This window comes from Phaseolus vulgaris, chromosome 4, assembly GCF_000499845.2.
Source record: "Phaseolus vulgaris cultivar G19833 chromosome 4, P. vulgaris v2.0, whole genome shotgun sequence".
NCBI lineage: Eukaryota > Viridiplantae > Streptophyta > Magnoliopsida > Fabales > Fabaceae > Phaseolus > Phaseolus vulgaris.
In genome coordinates, this window is record NC_023756.2 from 19,557,118 (window position 1) to 19,580,643 (window position 23,526).

General features: G+C 32.3%; 1 protein-coding gene and 1 long non-coding RNA gene across 2 annotated transcripts; both read right to left on the bottom strand.

The window, feature by feature from the left end:
- Positions 1-724: 724 nt before the first annotated feature.
- On the bottom strand, positions 725-3,682 carry LOC137836455 (uncharacterized). Its single transcript, XR_011085283.1, has 3 exons — positions 3,575-3,682; positions 3,224-3,325; positions 725-982 (listed from the first exon to the last, which is right to left on the bottom strand). It is a non-coding gene; the product is annotated as an uncharacterized lncRNA (long non-coding RNA).
- Positions 3,683-17,937: 14,255 nt separating this feature from the next.
- LOC137838430 (uncharacterized) lies at positions 17,938-20,796 on the bottom strand. Its single transcript, XM_068647677.1, has one exon. It carries the CDS (start codon positions 20,794-20,796, stop codon positions 17,938-17,940), a length of 2,859 nt encoding a protein of 952 aa, XP_068503778.1.
- Between the last annotated feature and the right edge of the window lie 2,730 nt (positions 20,797-23,526).

The following is a 23,526-nucleotide window of genomic DNA, read 5'->3' on the forward strand; positions in this document are numbered from 1 at the left end:
TAACGTGGATGTTATAATATTATAATACAATCAACATTACAAATTCATTTGTTATGTAAAAAAAATACTAGTAAAAATTCATTTCAATAGTTTTCTAAATAAAGATATCTAAAATGTTTAAAGTTTAGATTAAAATTAAAAATCAATCTCACATTTTAATACAATTACGAAAGAACATATTTAATACTACACAAAAATCAATAGAAATACTTTTATGACTTCCTACATAAATATACTCTACGTTTTTTCTTAAATTATTTAAATATATAAAATAATAAACAGTTACAAAATGATAATTAATTTTTTATCTTTAAAAAAAAAAAAAACTTAAGTAGCTGTTGCTAGAGATCATGACAAAGAAGCCGTCAAATTTTGAAAGAGCCCATGTGTGTGTTTTGATTTGGAATAGTTAGTACCAATTGCATTTATTAATTAAAAAGGTAGACACAAATAATTAATAAATTAATTAAAATGTTAAATTGTTTAGATGTTATTTTATTTCAATTTTTGAAAAAAAAAAATTAATTAGAATAATTTGAGATGAAACTTGTAACACTATCCAACCAAGTCAAATGAAAAACACCAATTCACTATTTCATGTCAGACATCACAAGTAAATTGAATGGAAACGTTCACACAGAAAAACAATCAAGTCCACTGTATCACAAAAAGGAAGGTTATCAATTAATATACATATTTAAAATTATTAATAAAACACCTCAAATTTGATTGAAATTAAAATTTTCAGAATTTCTAATATTGAAACTGTATATTTTTATTCGAAAAAGACTTATAAATTAACAACAGTTTATAAAAATTCTAAATGAAAATGAAACAAACATTTTTGTGACAGGTTCTAATGAAAAATATTCTAAGAAAGTAATCAGAAATTATTTTGGTACTATTTTTGGTGGAACCTCCACACTGAAGCCAGAATCCCATTGGAAGAGGTTGAAGGCTTTGGCTTCCTAGTTCTTTGGACCTGTAATATAGTACCAAAACACAGTCTTTTAATTTTATTTATTATTTAACATTCAACTAATAAACAATATAGAAGTTGACGAGGGAGACGTGCAGATTATTCCTATTTTCTTTTTAATGTAAGAAAATAAGTGTTTTTATATTATAGAACTTATTTTTTTAAGTATAGACTATGTTTATATATATATATATATATATTCACATTTTATTATATTAAAATGTTTATAATTTAATAGTTTTTATTTATTTTATAAATAATAAATAATTAAAAATTTAAAAATAATATAATTTAAAAAATATATAATTTTTTAAAAAGAATATTAAAAAATAGATAACTTTATTTTCTTAAAATTATTTAATTATTTTGAAATAAAGACAACTTATTCACTTATTTATTTTATTAAATAAACAAATTACTTTTTTATAAAATAAAATTGTCCAATTAAAACATAACACCAAAAAAATTATCAAATGATTATATTTATATATATTTTAATTATATTTGAAAATTGAAAGAAAATTTTAATAATATATACCTATATATAAAGGGTATTCTCCATTATAACCGTTTTTTTACACAAATATTTTCCGATTCTACCCTTATTTAATAAATCTCATTTTATTAATATAATGGAGTATTTCGTCATTTCATATAAATTACTTAAAAAATAAAATTATTTTGTAATTTTTTAAATTAATATTAATGTACAGTTTTTATATGACTCCCTCACTCTTCTAGTTCGTTATTTTAAGGCAACAAAGAAAACATACTCTCACAGATTTTCACACCAAATCTCACATATAAAATAAAGTAACATTTACTTTTAATCACTGTCTCCACTCTATTTTTTGCTTTCAAATTCGACTCATCCAAAATTATTTTTGTATGTATAATACATTTCTATCATGGTGAAAATTGAGTAAAAGAGAAAAATGTGAATACACATGTGCATTCCACTATTGTATATATAAATAATATATGTTTAATATTACTATTTTACTCTCAACTATATTTTAAAATTAAAAAGATAAAAATAAAATAAATTATTCAAATATTAAAAGAAACTGTCGTGGAATTACTCAATATTTTTTAATATAACTAACATTATTAGTATTATTCTTTCTATTAAAATATATATTTTGCTCAGTTTTAAAGAAAATTAATTACTTTCATTTATTATTTTCAAACATAGTTTGTCTTTGCCAGAAAGCCAGCTGTGAATTGTTCAATGAAATTGGGAGCAAGTGCCCCACAATAAAAGCAAACAATGAAATTCATAATTGAGTATTAATTTCTTTAAAAATGATTTTAATTTTTATGAACTACCCTATTCAAAGTGCCACCAATATCATCTTCTTATAATTTATATGATAATTTTTATTACAAATTTCAACTAGAGGTAATATTATTTGGTAATATATTACAATTAAAAATCAATTTTAAAAGATTAAGTTAAATTTAAAATAAACTTTTTAATATAATATTAGAATTATTTAAAATATATAATAATATAATAAATTCAAGAAATTATTATAAAATAAATTCTAAATCATTTTAATATTGTTACAATACATTCTAAATAATTTTGATTCATATTTAAAAGTAAATTTTAAATTTACATTAACTTTATAAAACTAACTTAAAGATAATATTTGTATTTATTTATATACTATATAAAAATTGATTTTATCTCTAATTGATGTATAATCTCTAATGTTATTATAAAAATTAATAAATATCTTTTATAAAATAAAATGCCTCATGAAAAGAAATATTATTTGGTATTCAAATCTTATAAAAAATTATAATTACAAAAAAAGATCCATTAAAAATAATCAGAATGAAAATATTGGCATTTTCACTGTATTTCAGTCAGATAATTTTAAAATCGACCCATTTTTTGAAATTTCAAACAGAGAATAAAAATTTGGAGTAAATTGAATTTTTCTATCTTTTTCTTAAATTTTCTCCAAAGTCGTTTTTTTTTACTTTCTTAATCATTTCAGCAACTTTAAAATGAATATATATGCTGCATTAATATTTCTTAATTATGTTAAATTTTTTATAGCGTTCCTCACTCTATAAGGATTAAAAACTAAGAATATATAATATTATCTAGGATAAAAACAGTAATTTACTGAAAAAAATAAATCAAAACTTATAACTTCAGCACAAATTTTGTTTTCTTTGAAATTTGTTAGTTTGGCTTTTATCTTTAAAACAAGATGAAACAAATCTTACCTTTTTCTTTGGCTTTGAAACCTTTGCCAGTTTAATATCTTCAGCATTATTTTCTAGATACCCCTTTATCTCCTCGTCGTTCATGTTCTCTATCATATCAATCTATGAAACAATCAAAACATTTAGTATGAACAAATATCAAAAGTGTTGACAACTATTTTGAGAATTTAAAGCAAAGTTATATGGTGAAGAAACAAAAAGAATAAAATTTTATATATATATATACCCATTTCTTATTGAGAATTTAGGGCAAAGTGAAGAAATAAAAAAGATATATACACATACCCATTTCTTTTGAGAATTTAAGGCAAAGTTATCTGGTGAAGAAACATAAAAAAAATATGTACATACCCATGACTTAAGGTCTTCTACATCCTTTCTTAAGGCTTCTTCTTCTTCCTCCTTGGATGCAACTTTTTCTTTTTCTCCATCTGCTTTCTTCTTGTTTTTTCCTCCTCCAACAGTATCCATGCTTTTGTTTTAGTATGTTCAACAAAATATAACATTACCCTTACTTAAAGAAAATGGGTCAACCAATTAGATGCTTGACAAGGCCAAGTGCCAGCAAAGAATATGTATAAAATAAACCTATTCGGATGAAACTTTTTATCAGTTTTTTTTATGTGGCAAATAAATTTTGAATGTGAATGATAAGATGTTAAAATATTTCAAATTGACTCATTATTAAAGTAGATGTTAAGATATTTTAATTAAGTGAACATTAAAATTTCATTTATTACTTAAAAAAACATTAATAAAAGCTTATTTTAATAATTGTTTTTACTACAAAGTACATATGTTATGTCTAAAATTTGAATTAGTGAGAAAAATTAAATTCGTCCTATATTTAACCTATATAAAACAATGCATGTGAATCTGATTTGAGAACACAACCATTCTTGGCTTTAAACCAAGTCTAGTTATTGACTGATAAATAAGGATCTATTAGTGGCATAACACTGTTTAATTAGTGTAATTCATTTCAATATTGCCATGAATTTTTCTGATAATTACGAGAGAACCGTGCAATGAACGGAATTTAATTTTACATTTTTCTTTTATTTTAGTGGAATTCCTTATAAAGAAACTAGTATACATATTCACTTTATAATTTTTTTTCTTTATATTTTAACTTTGAAAAACACCATTTTTCAGTTCTTATTTATGAATGAATTTTGGTTTTAGTTTTACAAAATAAATTTCTTTTACTTTCTTTTTCCAAAATTTAAAGTTATTCCTTTTGTGCTTATCATTTATTATAGGTAAATAAGTAACAGATCTTATTTTTTTTACATATACTTATTTGTTGATATTATACCATTAAAGGAGAAGTAACACTTCTATTGCTTTTACCAAAAAAACTAGTTCCTTTAAGGTAACTTTACTCCAAAGATGCATTAAGTAGTTATTAAGTGTTGAATAATATTAAAGAGAATTTTTTTTAATTTTAGAAATATAAAAAAACAAAAAAAAAATGCCTAAACTCTAAACAAATACCTTTCATCTCCTTTTAGCACAAACCAGTAACACATAAAAAATAAAGAACCCAAAAATCAACATAATACTCAACAAAATATATAGCAAATGAAACAACATAAATTCCATGCCACTTCCAACACAAGATCTCATATGCCTTTTCGGCCCATAAACACTTACCAGGATCAGCAGCAACATAACAAATTTTGAGAAGCGCCAAAATAATATACATGATTAAGCCAAGCAAGTGGATGCAGTTTTCATATTATTAATTAACAAATTTCAAACATACAGGAGGGAGGGAGGATTTGTTTGATCAAGTCTGTTCTTTTTTCTATCCCGTTATTCTTTATGTCTTTATTCAAATTGCCTTCCGGGGTGAAAGACAAGTTGGTTAGGATCCAAAGGAATTTTCTTTGGGGGTGGGGTTCTGAAGGAAGGAAGATCGCTTGGGCTTCTTGGGAAAAGGTTTGCAAGCCTCGTGAATTTGGGGGGCTTGGTATCATTGATTTAAAGATTTTTAACCTGGTTTTGTTAGGTAAGTGGATCTGGAGGTTGGGTTCAGATAAGGGTGGTCTTTGGAAGGAGATTCTTGTTTCTAAATATGGTGGGTGGAGAAGTTTGAGAGAGGAAATAAAAATTCGTAGGAGCTCTCTTTGGTGGAAAAAATTGAAAGAGGTGTGGGCTTCAGAGGGTTGGGGTAGAAGTTTTGAAGATGGGTTCAAGTGGAAAGTTGGTGATGGAAAGATTATTTCTTTCTGGGAGGATAGTTGGCTAGGTTGTGATGCGCTGAAGAGAGTCTTTCCAAGACTGTTTTCTCTTTGTTCGGCCAAAGATGCAAAGGTGGCTGAGCTTGGGTCTTGGTCTGATGGTGTTTGGGTTTGGCATTTAGCTTGGCGTAGACCTTTTTTCGACTGGGAGAAGCCTATGGTGGATCAGTTGTGTCAGGCTTTACTTGAGGTTAGGATGGATTTGGGAGAGGCGGATAGGTGGGTTTGGAAGGTAAGGGGTCTTCAGACGTTTTCAGTTAACTCTGCCTATTTTCTTGTTAGGAGGGATTGTGAGGTGAATTTTTCTCCGGTTTCCAGTAAGTTATGGAGTTGTAAAGCCATACCTTCTGATTTATTTATAGCTTGGACGGTGTTGGAGAATAAGATTGCTACTGAGGTCAATTTGGAAAGGCGAGAGGTGTTGGTTGAAAGTTTTTTGTGCTGTCTGTGTGGGAAGGAGGAAGAGTCTCACCGCCATTTGTTTTTCGATTGCAGTTTTGCTTGGCGGGTTTGGTGTTTCTGCTTTAAGTGTTTGGGAGTGTTGTTTGTGTCTCACATTGATCCTATGTCAAACTTTGCTCAGTTCAAGATGAGTCTGTCTTCATATTCGATTAATGATGTGTGGAGTACAATTTGGGTTGGGGTTGTGGGGGAAATATGGAATCACAGGAATTTTATCATTTTTAATAGGGGTGTGCCTGATGCGTCAGAAGTGTGTGCATTAGTGCAAGCAAATGTTTGGTCTTGGATTTCTGTAAAATCTCGTTATGCCTCATTTTCCTTCTCCAGTTGGTGTTTTGAACCTTTGGAATGTATGATAATGGTTTTTTGATGTATTTTAGGTTTTTTAGTACGGTTAGTGCTTTGGTTTGTTAGTTTGGTGGCTTTAGTATAGAAGTTGTTTATTGTATCTTTTGTTAAGGGTTGAACCACCCCTGAAGTGGTTCACATTTATTTATTTGTTGATAAAAAAAATGTGGGTTCATAATTCAATCAGAAAAAGCAAAATTAAATTTTGACAATTTCGATTTCAACCAATCCCATGTCTTTGCTTTAATTGAGCCATATGAAACACTTCCTCCACATCAATCTTCCCTTATTTAAATACAATCCTATTTTTATGGTTCAAAATACTCTATTACGAGACAATCCACAAACCCTTCCAAACTAGATTTTGTATAAGATTAAGGTTGAGAAGATGAAATTGTTTAAAGTGAGACATTAACTCCATATGCTGAACAAACAAAACACCTAACCATCTATAGCATTTATTCCAAATATCATTTGCTATCACACACTGTACAAACACAAACAGATGTAATAATAGAAATAACCCCTCTTCTATATAAATTAAGACACTCTACAAACAGATGACAATGTTTTTGCTAAATATTTTGAGCGAAAGACAAATAAACTTTGGATAATAATAAAAAACCAAACCATTAGTTATACCTTCCTTAAGGAAAACTTGTTTAATCGTTAACATGTCAGCGTGACCTAAAGTAAAAAATAGTTTGTTTCTCTCAAAGATTAGAAGATTTTTTTTATCAACAATAAGCAATATATACATAAGAATCACTTTAGGGGTGATTCAACCTGTATACAAAAACACGGATACATCCTTACATCACACACCTTCCTACCAACAATTCAAAACTAGCCCTGCCAAAAAACCACAACCACACATCAACTAAGCGAAACAAGACAATCCAGAGGAACAAGACACCAATCAGAATAAGAGAAACAAACAGATGAGAATTTAGAAGTAATCCAAGACCAAACCTCAATTGAGCCAAAGAAAAGATTTCATAATAGTCCAGCACTCCACCTTTGAATAAAATAATGTTCCTGTAACTCCAAATCTCACTAACCACCACAATCGAAATACTCTCTATCCTTAAATTGACCGACTTAGAAACATTACACATCCTGAACTACAAAAAATGAGAGTAAGAATCATGAGGGGTAACCGACAAAATGCTTAACCACTTAAAACAGAGGTTCCACACCAACTAGACTATTCTACAATAAAAAAATAGATGATTAGTCTCTTTCTCTTTTACCCCACACAAACAACAAAGAGCGCTTCCGACCACAATCCCACGTCTAAGTAAATTTGCCATTATTGATAATAGAGTATAATCTTAAAAAGTAATAATGTGAAGATCAAGTTAACTTTTTCTTCTCTTTTGGTGATTTGGTAATAAAAGATGTTGGTGTATGATTTAATAAGATTTTTTGGAATTGTGTAAGGAAGTTATGTTCACCCGCTACTCGATGTAAATGAAGTTAATTTTAGTATTTATTTTAATTGAGTATTGAAATATATATATATATATATATATTAAAAAATAAATATAAGGTGAATATAAAATTTAATTTATCGTTGGAAGTTTAAAAGTATATTTTGATAATAAACTAGAATATAATTACATTGTATATGTTAATACGATAATTATTGGTCAATCATAAGTGTAAAATGTAAGGATAAAGGAGTATTTTTGTATTGGTTTTGAGTATATGTTATATGTTTTCTAGTGAAACTATATTCTTTTAGCTAATATCACTCAAGTAATAGATTATAGCTCAAGCAACATTCAAATGGTAAGTCATGAGTATATGCATCGGTTGATATATTTAACTATTAACAGAGACATTCAAATGATAGTTTAAGGTTTGAGCGAGAGAGATGCTACTGTAATTTTCTTTCCTCTAGAGTGAATTATGTCCAAATAACTCAAGGTTGTTTCAAGTAGTGAAAATGGTGCATGAGATTCTTTATTATGTGATATTAATAATTTTGGAATTTGTCGGGTGATCCAACAAGTAGAATCTCATCCAGGCATGATCGTTGGAGAGATGTAACCAATTCTTCTTCTCTTTAGAATTGTATCACTTTAAGTGATTAAATTCTTCCTAGATTAAGAAAAGAAAGTCATTCAAACGAGAGATAAACTTCTCAAAGAATATTTATATAAGAAAGATGATGATGAACCTTGTAATGCCTTAAATTATTTACTATTATTTATTTTCTGTAATATTTTAAAATTTTAAAATAAAGCTTATAATATAATTTAGAAAGTAACAATATTAAGATATATTAGGATGGGTAAACTTAAAATAATCATAAGTAAATTTACAATTACAATAACTTTTTCAATTCATTTAAAAGCACTTGTCACACTCTTATTTCCACAAAATCTAGATAATATTCACTTCTAAGTTTATAAAATTTTATACCCATTAATACACAATTATAAATTCAAAAAGGATGAAATATATTAAAAAAAACTAAATAGTTTAGGTAATGTGATTCTGTTCTCTTTGAACAAATTCTGAATGATGATTGGAGAAAAACATTCATCACCATACTTTTTCTCTAAATTACCAAAATTGTTTCTACACTTTATACCACAATAGATCTCTCTATAACTATCCACATTCCACAAATAATAGATTATTGATGGCAGAAAGTTCATACATAGGAAGATTTTTCTACCTCTAGTAGCCCACATATTAAACTTTAAAAAAAATAAAAAATTTCTTGGCTCAAAATTAATACAAAAAATAATACAAAAAATTAAAAACAACACAATGCTATAAAACATTAATCCAGTAGAGAAATTTTAAATAAAAGCGTGCTTTTTTTTAACCTTTTCTGCATAAGTTCAATTTGAATATTTTTTAAGATAAATATAGGTTTTCATGCCTAATGAATCAATTTCTTGGCTCAAAATTACAAAATTGTACAGAATATATAAAAATAGGGCAACAATACAAAGTTTTGGAAAATTAGGATTTAGATTATGAGACGACTCTCATTTCTTCCAAAGAGTCTTGTGGTTGTTCAAGAGTGTAAAAGAAAGCTCAAAATAGTATTCTTCCTATGGAAATTGAGGTGTAAGGAATAATCTAAGAGATAGAAAATTTGAATTAATAAAGGGAAGATGTAGTAGTAGGAAACAACAACAAAGAAGCAAAAGCAAAATTAGAAATAAGAAAACTTACTAACCTAACTCTAGAAATGGAAAACCTTTGCTCTTCCCCTCTTTGGTCACGAAAAAATATAAAAAAAAATGAAAGATATATTTATAGGAAATGCAAGACAAAAAAAGATAAATGAAATAGAAAATAAGTCATGTTTATCTTGATTAAATACACTTGGTCAAATTATCCATAGAGAGAGAGGAGAAAATTAATGTATCACTTAAGTGGTATCAGACCACTCAAGTGAGGAAGTCTTCCTCAAAGTACGACCACTCAAGTAAGATAAACTTACTCAAGATTATCTAACTATGATGATGATAATGTTGATGATGAACATGTGATGATATATATTTATATATGTGATTGATGTGTTGTGATATGTATGGTACGCTTATTGATGATAAAAGGATGAATTCATTTGTAAGATAAACACTTTGTTGTATGGAAAAATTGTATTAGGAATGAAAAATAAACTTGTTCCTACAAGTATTTTCTGAACTCGTCTCGATCTTGACATAAAATCTCCATGTTGACTAAGTACGAGTATGAGTAATACCCGATTTTTTAAATTGGATATGGGAACGAAAATGAGTACGTACATGTATGCCCCATCCCTATATCCATCTCATCCCCGTTCTTAGACATGTCCTCATTTTAAATTATTAAAATATCTTTAGTTTATTAGGTAACTTGAAAAAACTTATATTGATTTTTCTTTTGTTCTTAGTTTCATAACCTATTTCTAGGGTACACATTTGATCATTTTTCCTGTTTTATATAATTTTACCTTTATCCAATTATTATTTGATACTCTGATTTGAGATTTATGCAATTATAATTTCTTTCTTTATATTTAACATTAGAGAAAATAAAATGTATATCTTTTTGACATTATCCTTAATAATGTATGTCATTATTCTTCATTTGCTATGATTTTTTCGTAGAAGAATATTTAATTAATATTTGAAATAATAATGAGGCAGAGGATAAGGATAATACAAAAATTTCATATCCGTTCGGATATGAGAAGATGATGAAAAAGTGAAATTCACACCGGCATCATTTTCATCCCTAATTTATATCTTATGTTGTTATTCATGGTGTAACTCTTTATAGATATGTTATCCCTTATTGGTATTTATTGGTATGTTGTGCTTTATAAATGTGTGACGAAAATATTTAAAATAAAATTGTGATCATAAGAGTTAAAATATTAAATACAAAACTTACTAAGTAAAATATATATCTAATGCTTTATTTATGATCTAAGACTTCTAATAAAAGACTAAAAAAAATCCTTATTGCAAGACTTTCTATAAAAAAATTATAAATAATGATCCTAACATAAAAAATTGAGATTAATTATTTATCAACATACTACTACAAATATTTTAAGATAGAAAGATTATCTTATAATTTATTATATATAATAATATACTATTATACCCTATATATATTAATTAATTAATGACACGTTACATTATTTACCACAAATCCACGTGAACTATAAATTGGTAAATGTTTAAATGTTTGTTACTCTTTTTAGAAACATTTATACCCTTTTAAATGTTTAATATTTATAATAATTTTAAATTTGAGTTTAATTATTTAATGCTAACAATTCAAACTTTAAATAAAGCATTTACATTTGTTAAAGTTTAAAATTTAAAAAATATAATTTATAACAACTGTTAAACTTACAATTACTGAATTAAATTTAATTATTCAACATTAACTCTTTCCAAGTTAATTACTCTATATTTTCAAACACACCTAGTCACTATATATTGATTGATTAAGTTAAGTTTAATAAAATATATTGATTGAATACATTATCGACTTCTTTATGATTTTTCCGTTTTGGAATTATTTATTTTTTCTTCCACTTGTTTTTCTTTTTTTAAGTTATAAAGTAGACGTTGAATAGTAATTCATTTGTCCCACAAACTTCAATTTAAGTTTAAAGTTCTCTGCAAAATATGAAAAATAACAATAAATGTAATTATTTTAAAAATAATTTATTGACGTTTTCAATAAATATAATATTTTAAAACTAAAACAAAGAAAAAAAAATCAATAGCATGTAACCCTTAGAGAGTTGTGCATGATTGGTCACTATTGGAGTAAAAAATTCAAGCAATGACAAAGGGAAAAAGCCTTTCTTCCATCCTCATATTTCCAGTTTTAAAATACTTAGAAATTTGTTTCTTGAACAAAAGGATGATTTCTTAAACAATCTAAGTATACAATTTTTTTATTGAAATCTTCTATACTCAAAGGAACAAGAACAAAATGACCCTCTAATTTGAATTCAACAATGTTAATCCAGATGTAATCATCAATAATAACTTTGTGACTAAAACTTCCCTAAAGATCTTTACTAAGTCAGGATAATATTTATCTTATAATTTCACTAAGGTCTTGAGTCATTGATTACGCACAAGATTTTGGAAAGTAAAGCCTCCACTAAAAATTGATAGATCAATATATACATTGGAACTGGGAATGGAATAAAAGGTATCATACATGAATATTGATGCGTATATTCTATACAATAAAGAAAAAAAATTATGATTTCACGAGGTTTTTTAAAACCACCTGTAAGATATACACGAAATACGTGTAGAATCATCATTAAGACCATCATACTTGCCAACCATCGTTGAACTGATCGGATTAACCAACCAAAATTAGCTTCAGTCTTTATATATTGAACAGAAGCAAAAGCTTCAGTAACGGTATCAATATATAGAAAGAGACATTAAAAGAAATCATTAAATAAAAATTAATTTTAAAGAAAAAAATAATTAGTTATTATATTAACTAAATTATATATTATTTTAGAAAATAAAAAAATTATTGGTATATAAAATAATTTCTAAATTGGTATCTAATTAGCTACTAAGATTTTAGTTACCAATTAATTTAGATTCTAAAGTTTGTAGCTAAAACCTTGTAGCTAATTAGATATCAATTTAAAAATTAAATTAAAAATTTTATGAATAATAGAAACTACTTTAGATATCAATAAGTTTTTTAGTATTAGTATCTAGTTTAATCAATATATAAGTAACAAATTATTTTTTATCTTTAAAATTAGTTTCTATTTAATGATTTTCTTGCAGTGAGAATGAGAAAGATGCATTAGAAGAAGAAAAGAAAATGTATATTAGTCACACTAAAGCATAACGAAGACATGATATATATACAAAAGCGGGAACTATTTGACACTTCTATTATCCCCCCTTAAACTTATGGTTGGATTGAGCAGAACCATAAGTTTATCCTAAAACAAATGAAAGGTAGATCAGTGATGGGCTTAGTTAACAAATTTGCAATTTGATATTTTGTTGGTAAGTGAATCAATTGAACCCGATTATGCTGAATGTAGTCTCGAACAAGATGCACATCTATGCCAAAGTGTTTTGTGTAAAGCTTAGGAATGGAAGTTTTGATGTGAAGTTCTTAAAGAAGAGAGTGAACCCATATAATTTTAGCAAGGAGTGCAACAATGCTACGATATTCAATCTTCGTGATGCTCTTGGAAATCGTCTTCTATTTATGAGATTTTGAAAATATAATATTGTTTCCAAGAAAAAAACACAATACCTTGTAGTAGATATTCTATTATCAATGTCATAGGACCAATCAACATCGCTGAAGTCAATAATGGAAGTGGTTGTATTGCAACATATAAAGAGACCATGATTGGTGGAACCAACAAGATAGTGTAAATTTCGTTTGACAACCTTCGGATGCCCTTCTTGAGGGTCATGCATGAATTGACATACCCTATTAACTGCATATGAGAGTTTATGATGAGTGTTGAGAATGTATTGTAATGCACCAACAACTGAGCGATATAGCTTTGGGTCTTAAACAATAGCAAAATGGTTTTGATGAATATGAGTATACCATAGCATAGGTATAGGTTGAGGCTTATGTTGACATAATTTGGCAAGTGTACTCGGTCAACAGTAATAATTTATCTCAAAAGACAGATATCGAACCCAATAGAAAATATTCTATTAAAATCTTTATGTGTAACATTCACTAAATATTGAAATATGTACAAAGGTCCAATTCAAGGTATATGAGCATTGTTTGAATAAAATTTGCTTCTAATTTAAATAAAAACAAAGTAAATGATTATAAGAATTCAATTAATGATTGAGATTGAAGTTAATCCTTCTCACTCGTCTCTATTTTGGATAAATAAACATATACAATATTCTGACCTAATTTGATATTGATGCAACAAAGAGAGTCATTCACATTGATTCTTCAAATATGAAATTATTAAGATCTTCTCCTAAAAATTGATTCCTTAACTATTTAACAAATTTTCTTATTATGAAAAAAATGTTATAAAACATTTGCTATCACAGTCTATTCCTAGTATCATAATATGTCAAGTATTTTCTTTTGGGTTAGATCATCAGAAATACTTCACAATCAATTCCAAAGATTCAAGATTTAAGCATAAAATGAAAATACCAATACCAAATAAGAATAGAACATTAGAGATAAATATCACCACAATACATAGGAGTTTGAAAAGATTACATTATGGTGTGAGTTGATTTTAAGATTGCACATTTCATGTTGACACTTTGTTTATGAGTTTCTGAATTAACAGAATATGGTGAGAAACCTAAAGAAGATTCCCACACACATATATTGTGGCAGTTATAAACACCATGGTATACGAAAATAATCGCCACCACATATATTTTATTTAGTGATACTTTTGAAAAAACTCTTTCCTTAAGCAATGTTTTATATACCCTTCACGATCCATGCATAGAAATTTACCATTTGTGAAGAATAAAGAGAGCTTAAAAAGAATACGTGTGTATCAGTGAAATGACAAATTTGTACTAAAATGTATCCAATTTTTAAAACCAAATTGAAGCCTTTGATAAAAACTATTATCTACACAACTTTAAATCTGGAACTCATCATATTAATAAGAAAATTGGACTTAAAATAGATGTTGAAACTGATAACGACAAAATTGTTACCTATGTTGCATATAGAAAATAACCCTAAATGTCCTATATGTGTAGAAGGAAAACTTTTTAAGTGCATAGGCGTACAAAACATCTTGAACTATTTGATCTGATCTAACAAACTTCAAGAATTTTTTTAATAATATATCTATTAAAATCAAAGAATAAGAGCAAGGAAATGTTCCTAAAATATAAAGCTAAAGTGGTGAATCAACTAGACTAAAAGATTGAGAGATTAAAATTTGATATGGGAGGTGAATATTGTACAACAAGTCATGAATTATGTGAGAAGAATGATATAATACATGAGTTCATTACCCCCTTTTTCACTTAGACAAAATTGTATAGCCCAAAGGAAAAATAAGACCTTGAAAGATATGATAAATGCAACCTTTCTTAATTTTGGTATGTCTAATTATATGTGAAAAAAAAACCTTGACGAAATCTTACATTCTTAATAAAGTTCCTCTTAAATAACTAAATAAAACACTTATGATTTATGGAAAGGTTACCCTTCAAACCTTGAATTCTTAAAATTGGAGGGTGTCTAGTTAAGGACAAATTCATTGGTTATTCTTATCGCCATGGTAAATATAGTTTTTTTTTTTTTTTGCCTGGATGATAATACTATTATTTGTCTTCCCGTCAATAAGAGAAAGAGTTGTTTTAATGGAACATGATATAAACATTTGGTTTGATTTAAAGGAATGATTCTTGTAAGAATATTTTATTCATGTTTTAGAACTTCAGTACGAATTCCATAATTCCAAGCAAGGAACTTTGGGCATGACTAAATTTTCACTAAGCTAAAAGGGTTGGGGAAGAGCTTGAATGTGGCACTTGTCCAATAAATTCTAAGCAATGAGGACTGTAAGGAATTATAGGCACCAAGATACGATGATTTAGTTTCTAAATTGTTTGAATGATTATTTCAATGTTGTTAAGTCACATATATTGTTGATGGATCTTTTACCTTCTTAAAAAAGTTTCTTTTTCATGATAATTCAACATGAAAGGCAGGGTAACCTAAGTTTTGGTGAAGAAACTGTACCGTCCCGTCCCCGGGCGTTGACCAGAGTCAAAGTCAAAGTCAAAGTCAAAGCCAAAGTCAAACATATGGTGGGACCCATCCAGGGTGCCCATGGAGGAAAGTCAATAGGTTGACCGTTTAAGGCGTCGCCAGGTTAAGGCGTCGCTAGGTTAAGGCATCGATGATGTCACCCCCCGATACCCACGGGTAGGAAAGACCGTGGAGGGGGCGACACCACGAGGGGCCTCAGTACCTCAGAGCAGTAAGAGAAAGGTGGCTCCAAGGCCATAGTTTAGTTCCAGTAGGGAGTAGCCTGACTCGTGAAGTACCCACGCCACCTCTGGGAGACCCCCGGGATAGATACGACCCATGAGAGGGCCACGCCCGGGAGTCGAGCCATGTGCGTAGGGTAGGTAAGCTCCCAAGGTGAGTGACTAGAGGTTGGGGCGCATGAGTTGGCACCCAGAAAGTCACCCCTTCTGCCGGATGCACTACGAGGAAGGAGGACTTTCACGATGGAATATCCCTAAGCTGGATTACGGTATTGTAAGGCCTTCCACGTAGAATAGGGATCAAGTCATAAGAACACATGGTAGTAAGTACTGAAACATCAAGGTGTATAAGTTTCCCTGAAAGTTTGCTAAGGTACGTTTTTATTTTAGTTTACGTTTTGAACGCTTTAAAGCACTTTAAATGCTTTAAATGCTTTGAACGTTTTAAACGCGTTGAACGTTACTAAGTGCTTTAAGTGCGCTTTAAGACGCTTTAAATGCGCTTTAAGACGCTTTGAATGCTTTAGACGTTTAAAAGGGGCTTTAGACGTTTGAGACAGAGATCCAGACTCAGTTTGACACACACACTCTAATTGCTTGCTCGCGGACCCACTGTTCGCACAGGCAATTAGAGAGAAATTTGTTACTCAGATATTCGACCACCTTCAAAGCATCCATTCACGGTGCTCCGATACGGAGGTGTGTCCCCTTTGATGTGTCTCGCTTGCTGACTTGATCGTCGGAGTGCAAATGGCCGCGAGGGCGCCCCTTTGTTCTCTCTGTTTCAGGTACTCACGGTGGCACAGGGAGAAGATTTGGAACAAAGACGAAGGAGTCCTAGATACGCGGGTCTTAGCTACGCACGAAGCACAATCTGGTCAACCGGTGGGAACATTTGGCGCCCACCGTGGGGCCCCGATCTAAAACATCAGTCCCACCACAAGTGTTCAATTTTCCAGTTGCAGTTTCCGATTCAGTTCCTTCGAGAGTATACCAAGATGCACCGTTCGTTGTGAAATTGGTGCAGTTTCACCGATTGCCTTCGGTTCAGTTCGCTGTTGGATCGTGTTTGTTTGAGTTCGAGTTCCCAATGTTTTCTTCATTCCCTTGGAGTTGCACGACAGCTAGAAGAAGTTCCTGAAACCGCAGAAGATGAGGTCCACGACGCAAGGTTCGACGCGCACTGAGAGCGAAGAGATGACCATGCAGCAGGTCATGGGTATGATATAGGGACTGCAGGAGGCAATGGCAACGTCGAAGGCTGAGCAAGAGCGCATGCAGGAGGATCTCGCGGCATCTCAGGCGAGAAATGAGGAGCTTTGTCGCATGAATGAGGAGTTGTGTCGTGGGTGGCGCAACAACTCAAGACTACGCGATGGGGATGAGCCTGAGGGTTCCACTCCACCAAGGGAGTTCTCTACGCCATTCTCGCAGCTGATTCTGGAGACGGTGATCCCCAACACGTTTGTGGGGCCCAAGGTAACGTTCACAGGGATGGAGGACCCCGAAGCACATCTCACTGCGTTCCACACGCAAATGATGCTGGTAGGCGGCTCCGACGCTGTAAGATGCAAGCTCTTCATGAGCACTTTGACTGGGATGGCCATGGACTGGTTCATTAGCCTTCCTTATGGCCATATCACCTTCTTCGCACAGCTCTCGCAGCTGTTTAGGGAGCAGTATCTAGCAAACAGGGCTCCATTGCTGGTCTCGTACGACCTGTTCGATGTAAAGCAGTATCAGGGTGAGACCCTCAATGATATGAATCCAAATAGACATGACAATAAAATTGGGAATTTAGGGTTACGGGATGGAATAAATTCAAAACAGTAACAATAAAAAGCTGGATAAAGGAAGGCGCCACAAACAAAGTTTGATAAGCCTAAGGATGATCGCCACAAGAATTGGTGGATTCTTGATAAGATCGCAAGATACAGGGAAAAACCCTAGCAGAGAAAACACTCTCTAAAATTATCAAAATATTCGTTCCCCTAATCTGAGTTCCAATAGTGTATAAATTACAAAGGTCTTTTCTTGTTTGTAAGAAAATAAGACAATACTACAATCTTTATATTTCAAGAATGATCATTGTCCCAGTGGTTAGGTTGATACTCTGTACTTGGTCATGAGTTCAAATCCTAACTTCAAATAAAATAATAATATTATTTTAATATTCCAATCTTGTTGTGCGTGGCCCTTGGGCTTGGATGTCCACATCATTCCCTCCCTCTTGAAAAAGACTTGAAGTTAAATCCAAAGCTTCATCACCTCCAATAAAATGAGACAAATCAGACACATTAAAAGTGCTACTCATATTGTACGTACTTGAAAGATCAATCTTGTAGGCATTGTCATTAATCATTTCTAACACTTGAAAAGGTCCATCCCGTCTAGATTGGAGCTTGGATTTTCTTTGTCTAGTTAACATTTCTTTCCTCATGTGTACCCAGACCCCATCTCCAGGATCAAAGATTACTTTCTTTCTTCCTTTGTTAACTTGTTTAGAATAACCTTCACCTTTTTCTTCAACTTGTTCTTCAACCTTTTTATGTTGCTTTCTCACATAGTCAATCTTAGCCTGTGTATCTTTATGCTTTAAAACAAAAATGTTAGGCATAGTTAACAAATATATTGGAGTTAAAGGATTTAATCCATACAAAATTTCAAATGGATCACAATTCGATGTGCTGTCAACAACCATATTGTAAGCAAACTCAACATGATGTAAACATAATTCTTGGATAGCCATCACCTTTTCATAATCTACATGAACTCCTTTGGCACTTACCACAAAACACAAGAACGCAATTTGTTCAGTACAAAATCTGCATTTATCAAGATTAGCATACAACTTTTCCTTTCTAAGAACATTCAAAACAGCACACAAATGTTCCTTATGTAATTCCAAACTAGTGTTATAGATCAAGATGTCATCAAAATACACCACAACAAATTTGCCCAAAAATTCTCTCAAAACATAGTTCATTAATCTCATAAAAGTGCTTGAGGCATTTGTTAGCCCAAATAGCAACTCACGCCAGTCATACAATCCATATTTTGATGTAAAGACAGTTTTCCATTCATTCTCATTCCTAATCCTAATTTCATGGCAACCACTTTTTAAGTCAATTTTTGAAAATATACAACCACCATACAATTCATCCATTAAATCATCTAACCTGGGAATATGGTGTTTATACTTAATGGTAATGTTATTGAGTGCTCTGTAATCTGTGCACATCCTCCAATAACCATCATTTTTAGGCACCAAAATTACTGGAACAACACATGGGCTCATGGTCTCTTGTACCCATCCTGTGTTCATCAATTCTTCAACTTGAGTTTGGATTTCCTGCAAAACAGAATCAACACTAGGAAGAAAATTAATTTGGTTAGAAAGGTCATCAACCAAAGTGTTGTTTGTGCAATAAGGTAAATAAAGAGGTTTGCTAGAAAGTAGCAACTTCTTCACTTCATTCACTTTCAGTAATCCACTCATTTTTCTCTCATGTGTTTCTCTCTTTGTAAGTGTTTCACTCTTGCTCTGTTTAGGTGTTTCACTCATCTCTCTTTTCTCTTGGACTCTCTTTTCTCTCAATTTGATTTGATCCTCACACACCTCTCTAGGAGATAAGGGTTTGAGAATGATCTTCTTATTATTCTGCATGAAAGAGATTTTATTGGTGAAACCATCATGAATAGCCTTGGTGTCAAACTGCCACGGCCTCCCTAACAAAATGTGAGTTGCCTCCATTGGAACCACATCACACAAGACATTGTCATTATATTGTCCTATGGATAGGTTCACCCCTACTTGTTTACTCCCTGTCATCTCTCCATCTTCACTAAGCCATTGAAGCTTGTATGGCCTTGGGTGCGGTTTTGTCTCCAAATTCAATTTGGTAACTAGTCTTGAGCTAGCTACATTGGTGCAACTTCCTCCATCAACTATGAGTGAACATATTTTCCCTTGAATGGAACATCTAGTATGGAAAATATTTTCCCTTTGGGTTTGGTCCAAAGCTTGCATTTTGCTTCCCATAAGCCTTCGAATCATCAACAAATCACCCTCCAATGTATCCAACTCCACCTCTACCTCTTCCTTCTCTTCTTCACTTGAAGGTTCACTGACTATTTGTGTCTTTGATAAACTGATCATATTCTTTTTTGTTGGACATTCTGAAGCATAATGTCCTCTTCCCAAGCATTTGAAACATTTTACCTCACTTGTTTTCCTTTTAGGTGGTGAGTTACTATATCTATGAGGTGACTTCCCACTTGAAAATGTGACTGAACTTGAGGGAACTCCTTTATCCTTCATCGCCTTATCCTTCCAATTGAAATTTTTATTATTGTTAGAACTCCTCATGATTCCCTTCCTCTTGAGTTGTTGTTCTACTTGGTTAGCCTTGTGCAACAACTCTTTCATGTCAACATACTCTTGCAGCTCCACAACATCCCTAATATCATGATTCAATCCATTCAAAAATCTTGCCATGATTGCTTCGTTTTCTTCATTCTTTCCAGCTCTAATCATGGTCACCTCCATCTCTTTAAAATACTCTTCCACACTTTTATTTCCTTGAGTCATTCTCTGGAGTTTGAGTTGCAACTCCCTATTGTAGCTTGCTGGAATATATCTCTTCCTCATAATCCTTTTCATTTCTGTCCAAGATTCTACCATGGGTTCTTCATATCTAGTTCTGTCCCTTTGGTATTTATTCCACCAAGTTAAGGCATAATGTGAAAATTCAGCTGCTGCCAACTTCATCTTCTGCACCTCATTATACTCATTGCAAGCAAACTCATGCTCCACTTTAATTTCCCACTCCAAGTAAGCATCAGGATCACTTTTCCCATTGAATGTGGGAATATTTAATTTTATTCCATCAATTCTCAGAGTTCTTTGTTCTCCATCATTTTCTCTTCTCCTCCTCCTATCTCCTCCTCTATTTTCTGGATTTACTTGTTGTGCTTGCTCCATTTGATCCAACCTCTCATAGAGTCCATGACTTTGTTGTTTCATTATCCTTTCCAAGTGTTGTGTTAAGGCTTGCATCTATAGTTGAGACAGTCCACTATCTGACGGTTCCCCTGCCATGCTCAAGTAAACAGATTACAAATAACAATAAGTTTGGGCCTCACACCACTTTCTCACGTGTTTACACTCAACACTCGTGTTTCACACAATAAGGCTTTTTTTCTAATGATCACACTGTCTTTTACCACTCTTTCTCTACTTAAGGTTCTTACAAGAATCAAGCAATCAATGCAGAATCACTTTCAAAAGTAGCAATCACAATCAATTAAAAATAATAGTAAAGAACAAAATAGTGAAGAACAATTTCACTATCAACAAACAAGCAAGACAATTAAAAAAACAGCAAGCAAAAACAATATATAGAGAAAATAAAATATGTAGACAGGACACTTTTAGAACTTTTAACAAACACCAAGTATGCACTGAATAAGAACTATTTTTTTTTCTGTTTTCCTCTTGTTTTTTTTTTCTATTTTTGTTTTCCTCTTCTTCTTCCTTTTTTTTTCTTCTTTTCTTTTATTTTATTTGGAGTTAGGATTTGAACTCAGGACCAAGTACAGAGTATCAACCTAACCACTGGGACAATGATCATTCTTGAAATATAAGGATTGTAGTATTGTCTTATTTTCTTACAAACAAGAAAAGACCTTTGTAATTTATACACTATTGGAACTCAGATTAGGGGAACGAATATTTTGATAATTTTAGAGAGTGTTTCTCTGCTAGGGTTTTTCCCTGTATCTTGCGATCTTATCAAGAATCCACTAATTCTTGTGACGATCATCCTTAGGCTTATCAAACTTTGTTTGTGGCGCCTTCCTTTATCCAGGTTTTTATTGTTACTGTTTTGAATTTATTCCGTTCCGTAACCCTAAATTCCCAATTTTATTGTCATGTCTATTTGGATTCATATCAGTTGGTATTCAGAGCAAAGGTTTAAGTCATAATATAATTGTGCATCCTGAATTTTTTTTTCCCTCATTACTGTTCACGGTACTGTTCACGACACTGTTCACGGTACTGTTCACGGTACTGTTCATTTTTTTAAAAAAAAAAGCAGAAACTGAAAGAAAAAAAAGAAGAAATAGAAAAAAAGAAAATAAGACAATACTACAATCCTTATATTTCAAGAATGATCATTGTCCCAGTGGTTAGGTTGATACTCTGTACTTGGTCCTGAGTTCAAATCCTAACTCCAAATAAAATAATAATATTATTTTATTTTAATATTACAATCTTGTTGTGCGTGGCCCTTGGGCTTGGATGTCCGCATCACTCAAGGAATACATCAGTCGCTTTGGAGCGCAGGTGGTGAAGGTTGGCACCACAGAGAGGAAGAACCAAGACAAGAAGCGCCATACGCGGCGAGGAGGCCTCAGGCAAGTGGGCAGCAGAGGTGCTGGGACCTCGTAAAGACTCGTGGTGTGAGTTTCACGAAGCGTTTGGGCACCATATCAACAATTGTTTGGCGCTGGGCCATCAGCTGGATGAGCTCATGAAGAATGGCTTTCTGAAGAATTATCTTGTTGGGCCTGCTACGACCACAGCCCTAGCAGCGCTGGAGGAGGATCAAGCGCATGAAATGCCAATCCATGGAGGGGTGCACACCATCTCTGGTGACTTTTCTGGAGGAGGACCCACTGCCTCTCAGCGCAAGAGGTATGTGAGTGCAGTGAACTCAGTTGCTGAGGAGGGTTCAGATGATCAGTAGGAATCATACCTTGTGTTCGCAAGGGCTGACCTACGAGATGTTGTCCCACATGACAATGGCCCCGTGGTCATTTCGGTTGTCACAGCTGGGAGAAAGGTGCATAGGATTCTCGTCGACCAGGGTAGTTCTGCAGATGTCATGTTTTGGTCGACGTTCAATAAGTTGCAGTTGTCCCCTGACATGCTGAGGCCCTACACTGGATGCTTGTATGGGTTCACAGGAGACCAAGTTGAGGTGCGTGGCTACCTAGAGCTGAGGATGACGTTTACTGATGGAACGACATCGCGTACCGAGAGCATCCAGTATCTAGTCGTGAATGCTAATTCAGCTTACAACATTCTGTTGGGAAGGCCTGCGTTGAATAGACTAAGGGCGGTGGCCTCCACGCGCCACATGAAGATGAAGTTGCCAGATCTTAGTGGCAGGGTCATTGTGATCAAATTTGATCAAGAGGATGCCCGAAAATGCTATGAAAATAGCTTAAAGACAAAGAGAGACGTTTTCATGGTGCTTGAATGATCGCCCAACTCAGCTACGCCGATGGAGGTGGAGTCCGCAGAAGAGGCGACACCTGTCGAGGCCTCACCCGCAGGGGCGACGCCAAGGGAAGATGCGCGCTTAGAAAAAACACCAGGGGAGGCATCGCCCATAGGGGAGGTATCCGCGGGGGCCTCGCCCATGGGAGAAATTGATGAGGCGCCGCCTATAGAAGAAGATCGCAGAAACGAGACTCGCGCAGAGAGCGTACGAGATAGCTGACCCCAACCAGTGGACAACGTGGTGGAGAGGCAGATTGGTGGCAAGATATTCAAGCTGGGGCATTTATTGAGCCAGGAAGAACAAGACGAAATGGCAGCGGTGATCTCGCGCCACTTAGATGCATTCGCATGGACCACCTTAGACATGCCAGACATCGACCCAGATTTTTTGTGCCACCACCTCAGCATGGACGCCAAGGTTCGCCCTGTACGACAGAGGAGGAGGAAGTTCAACGAAGAGAGGTG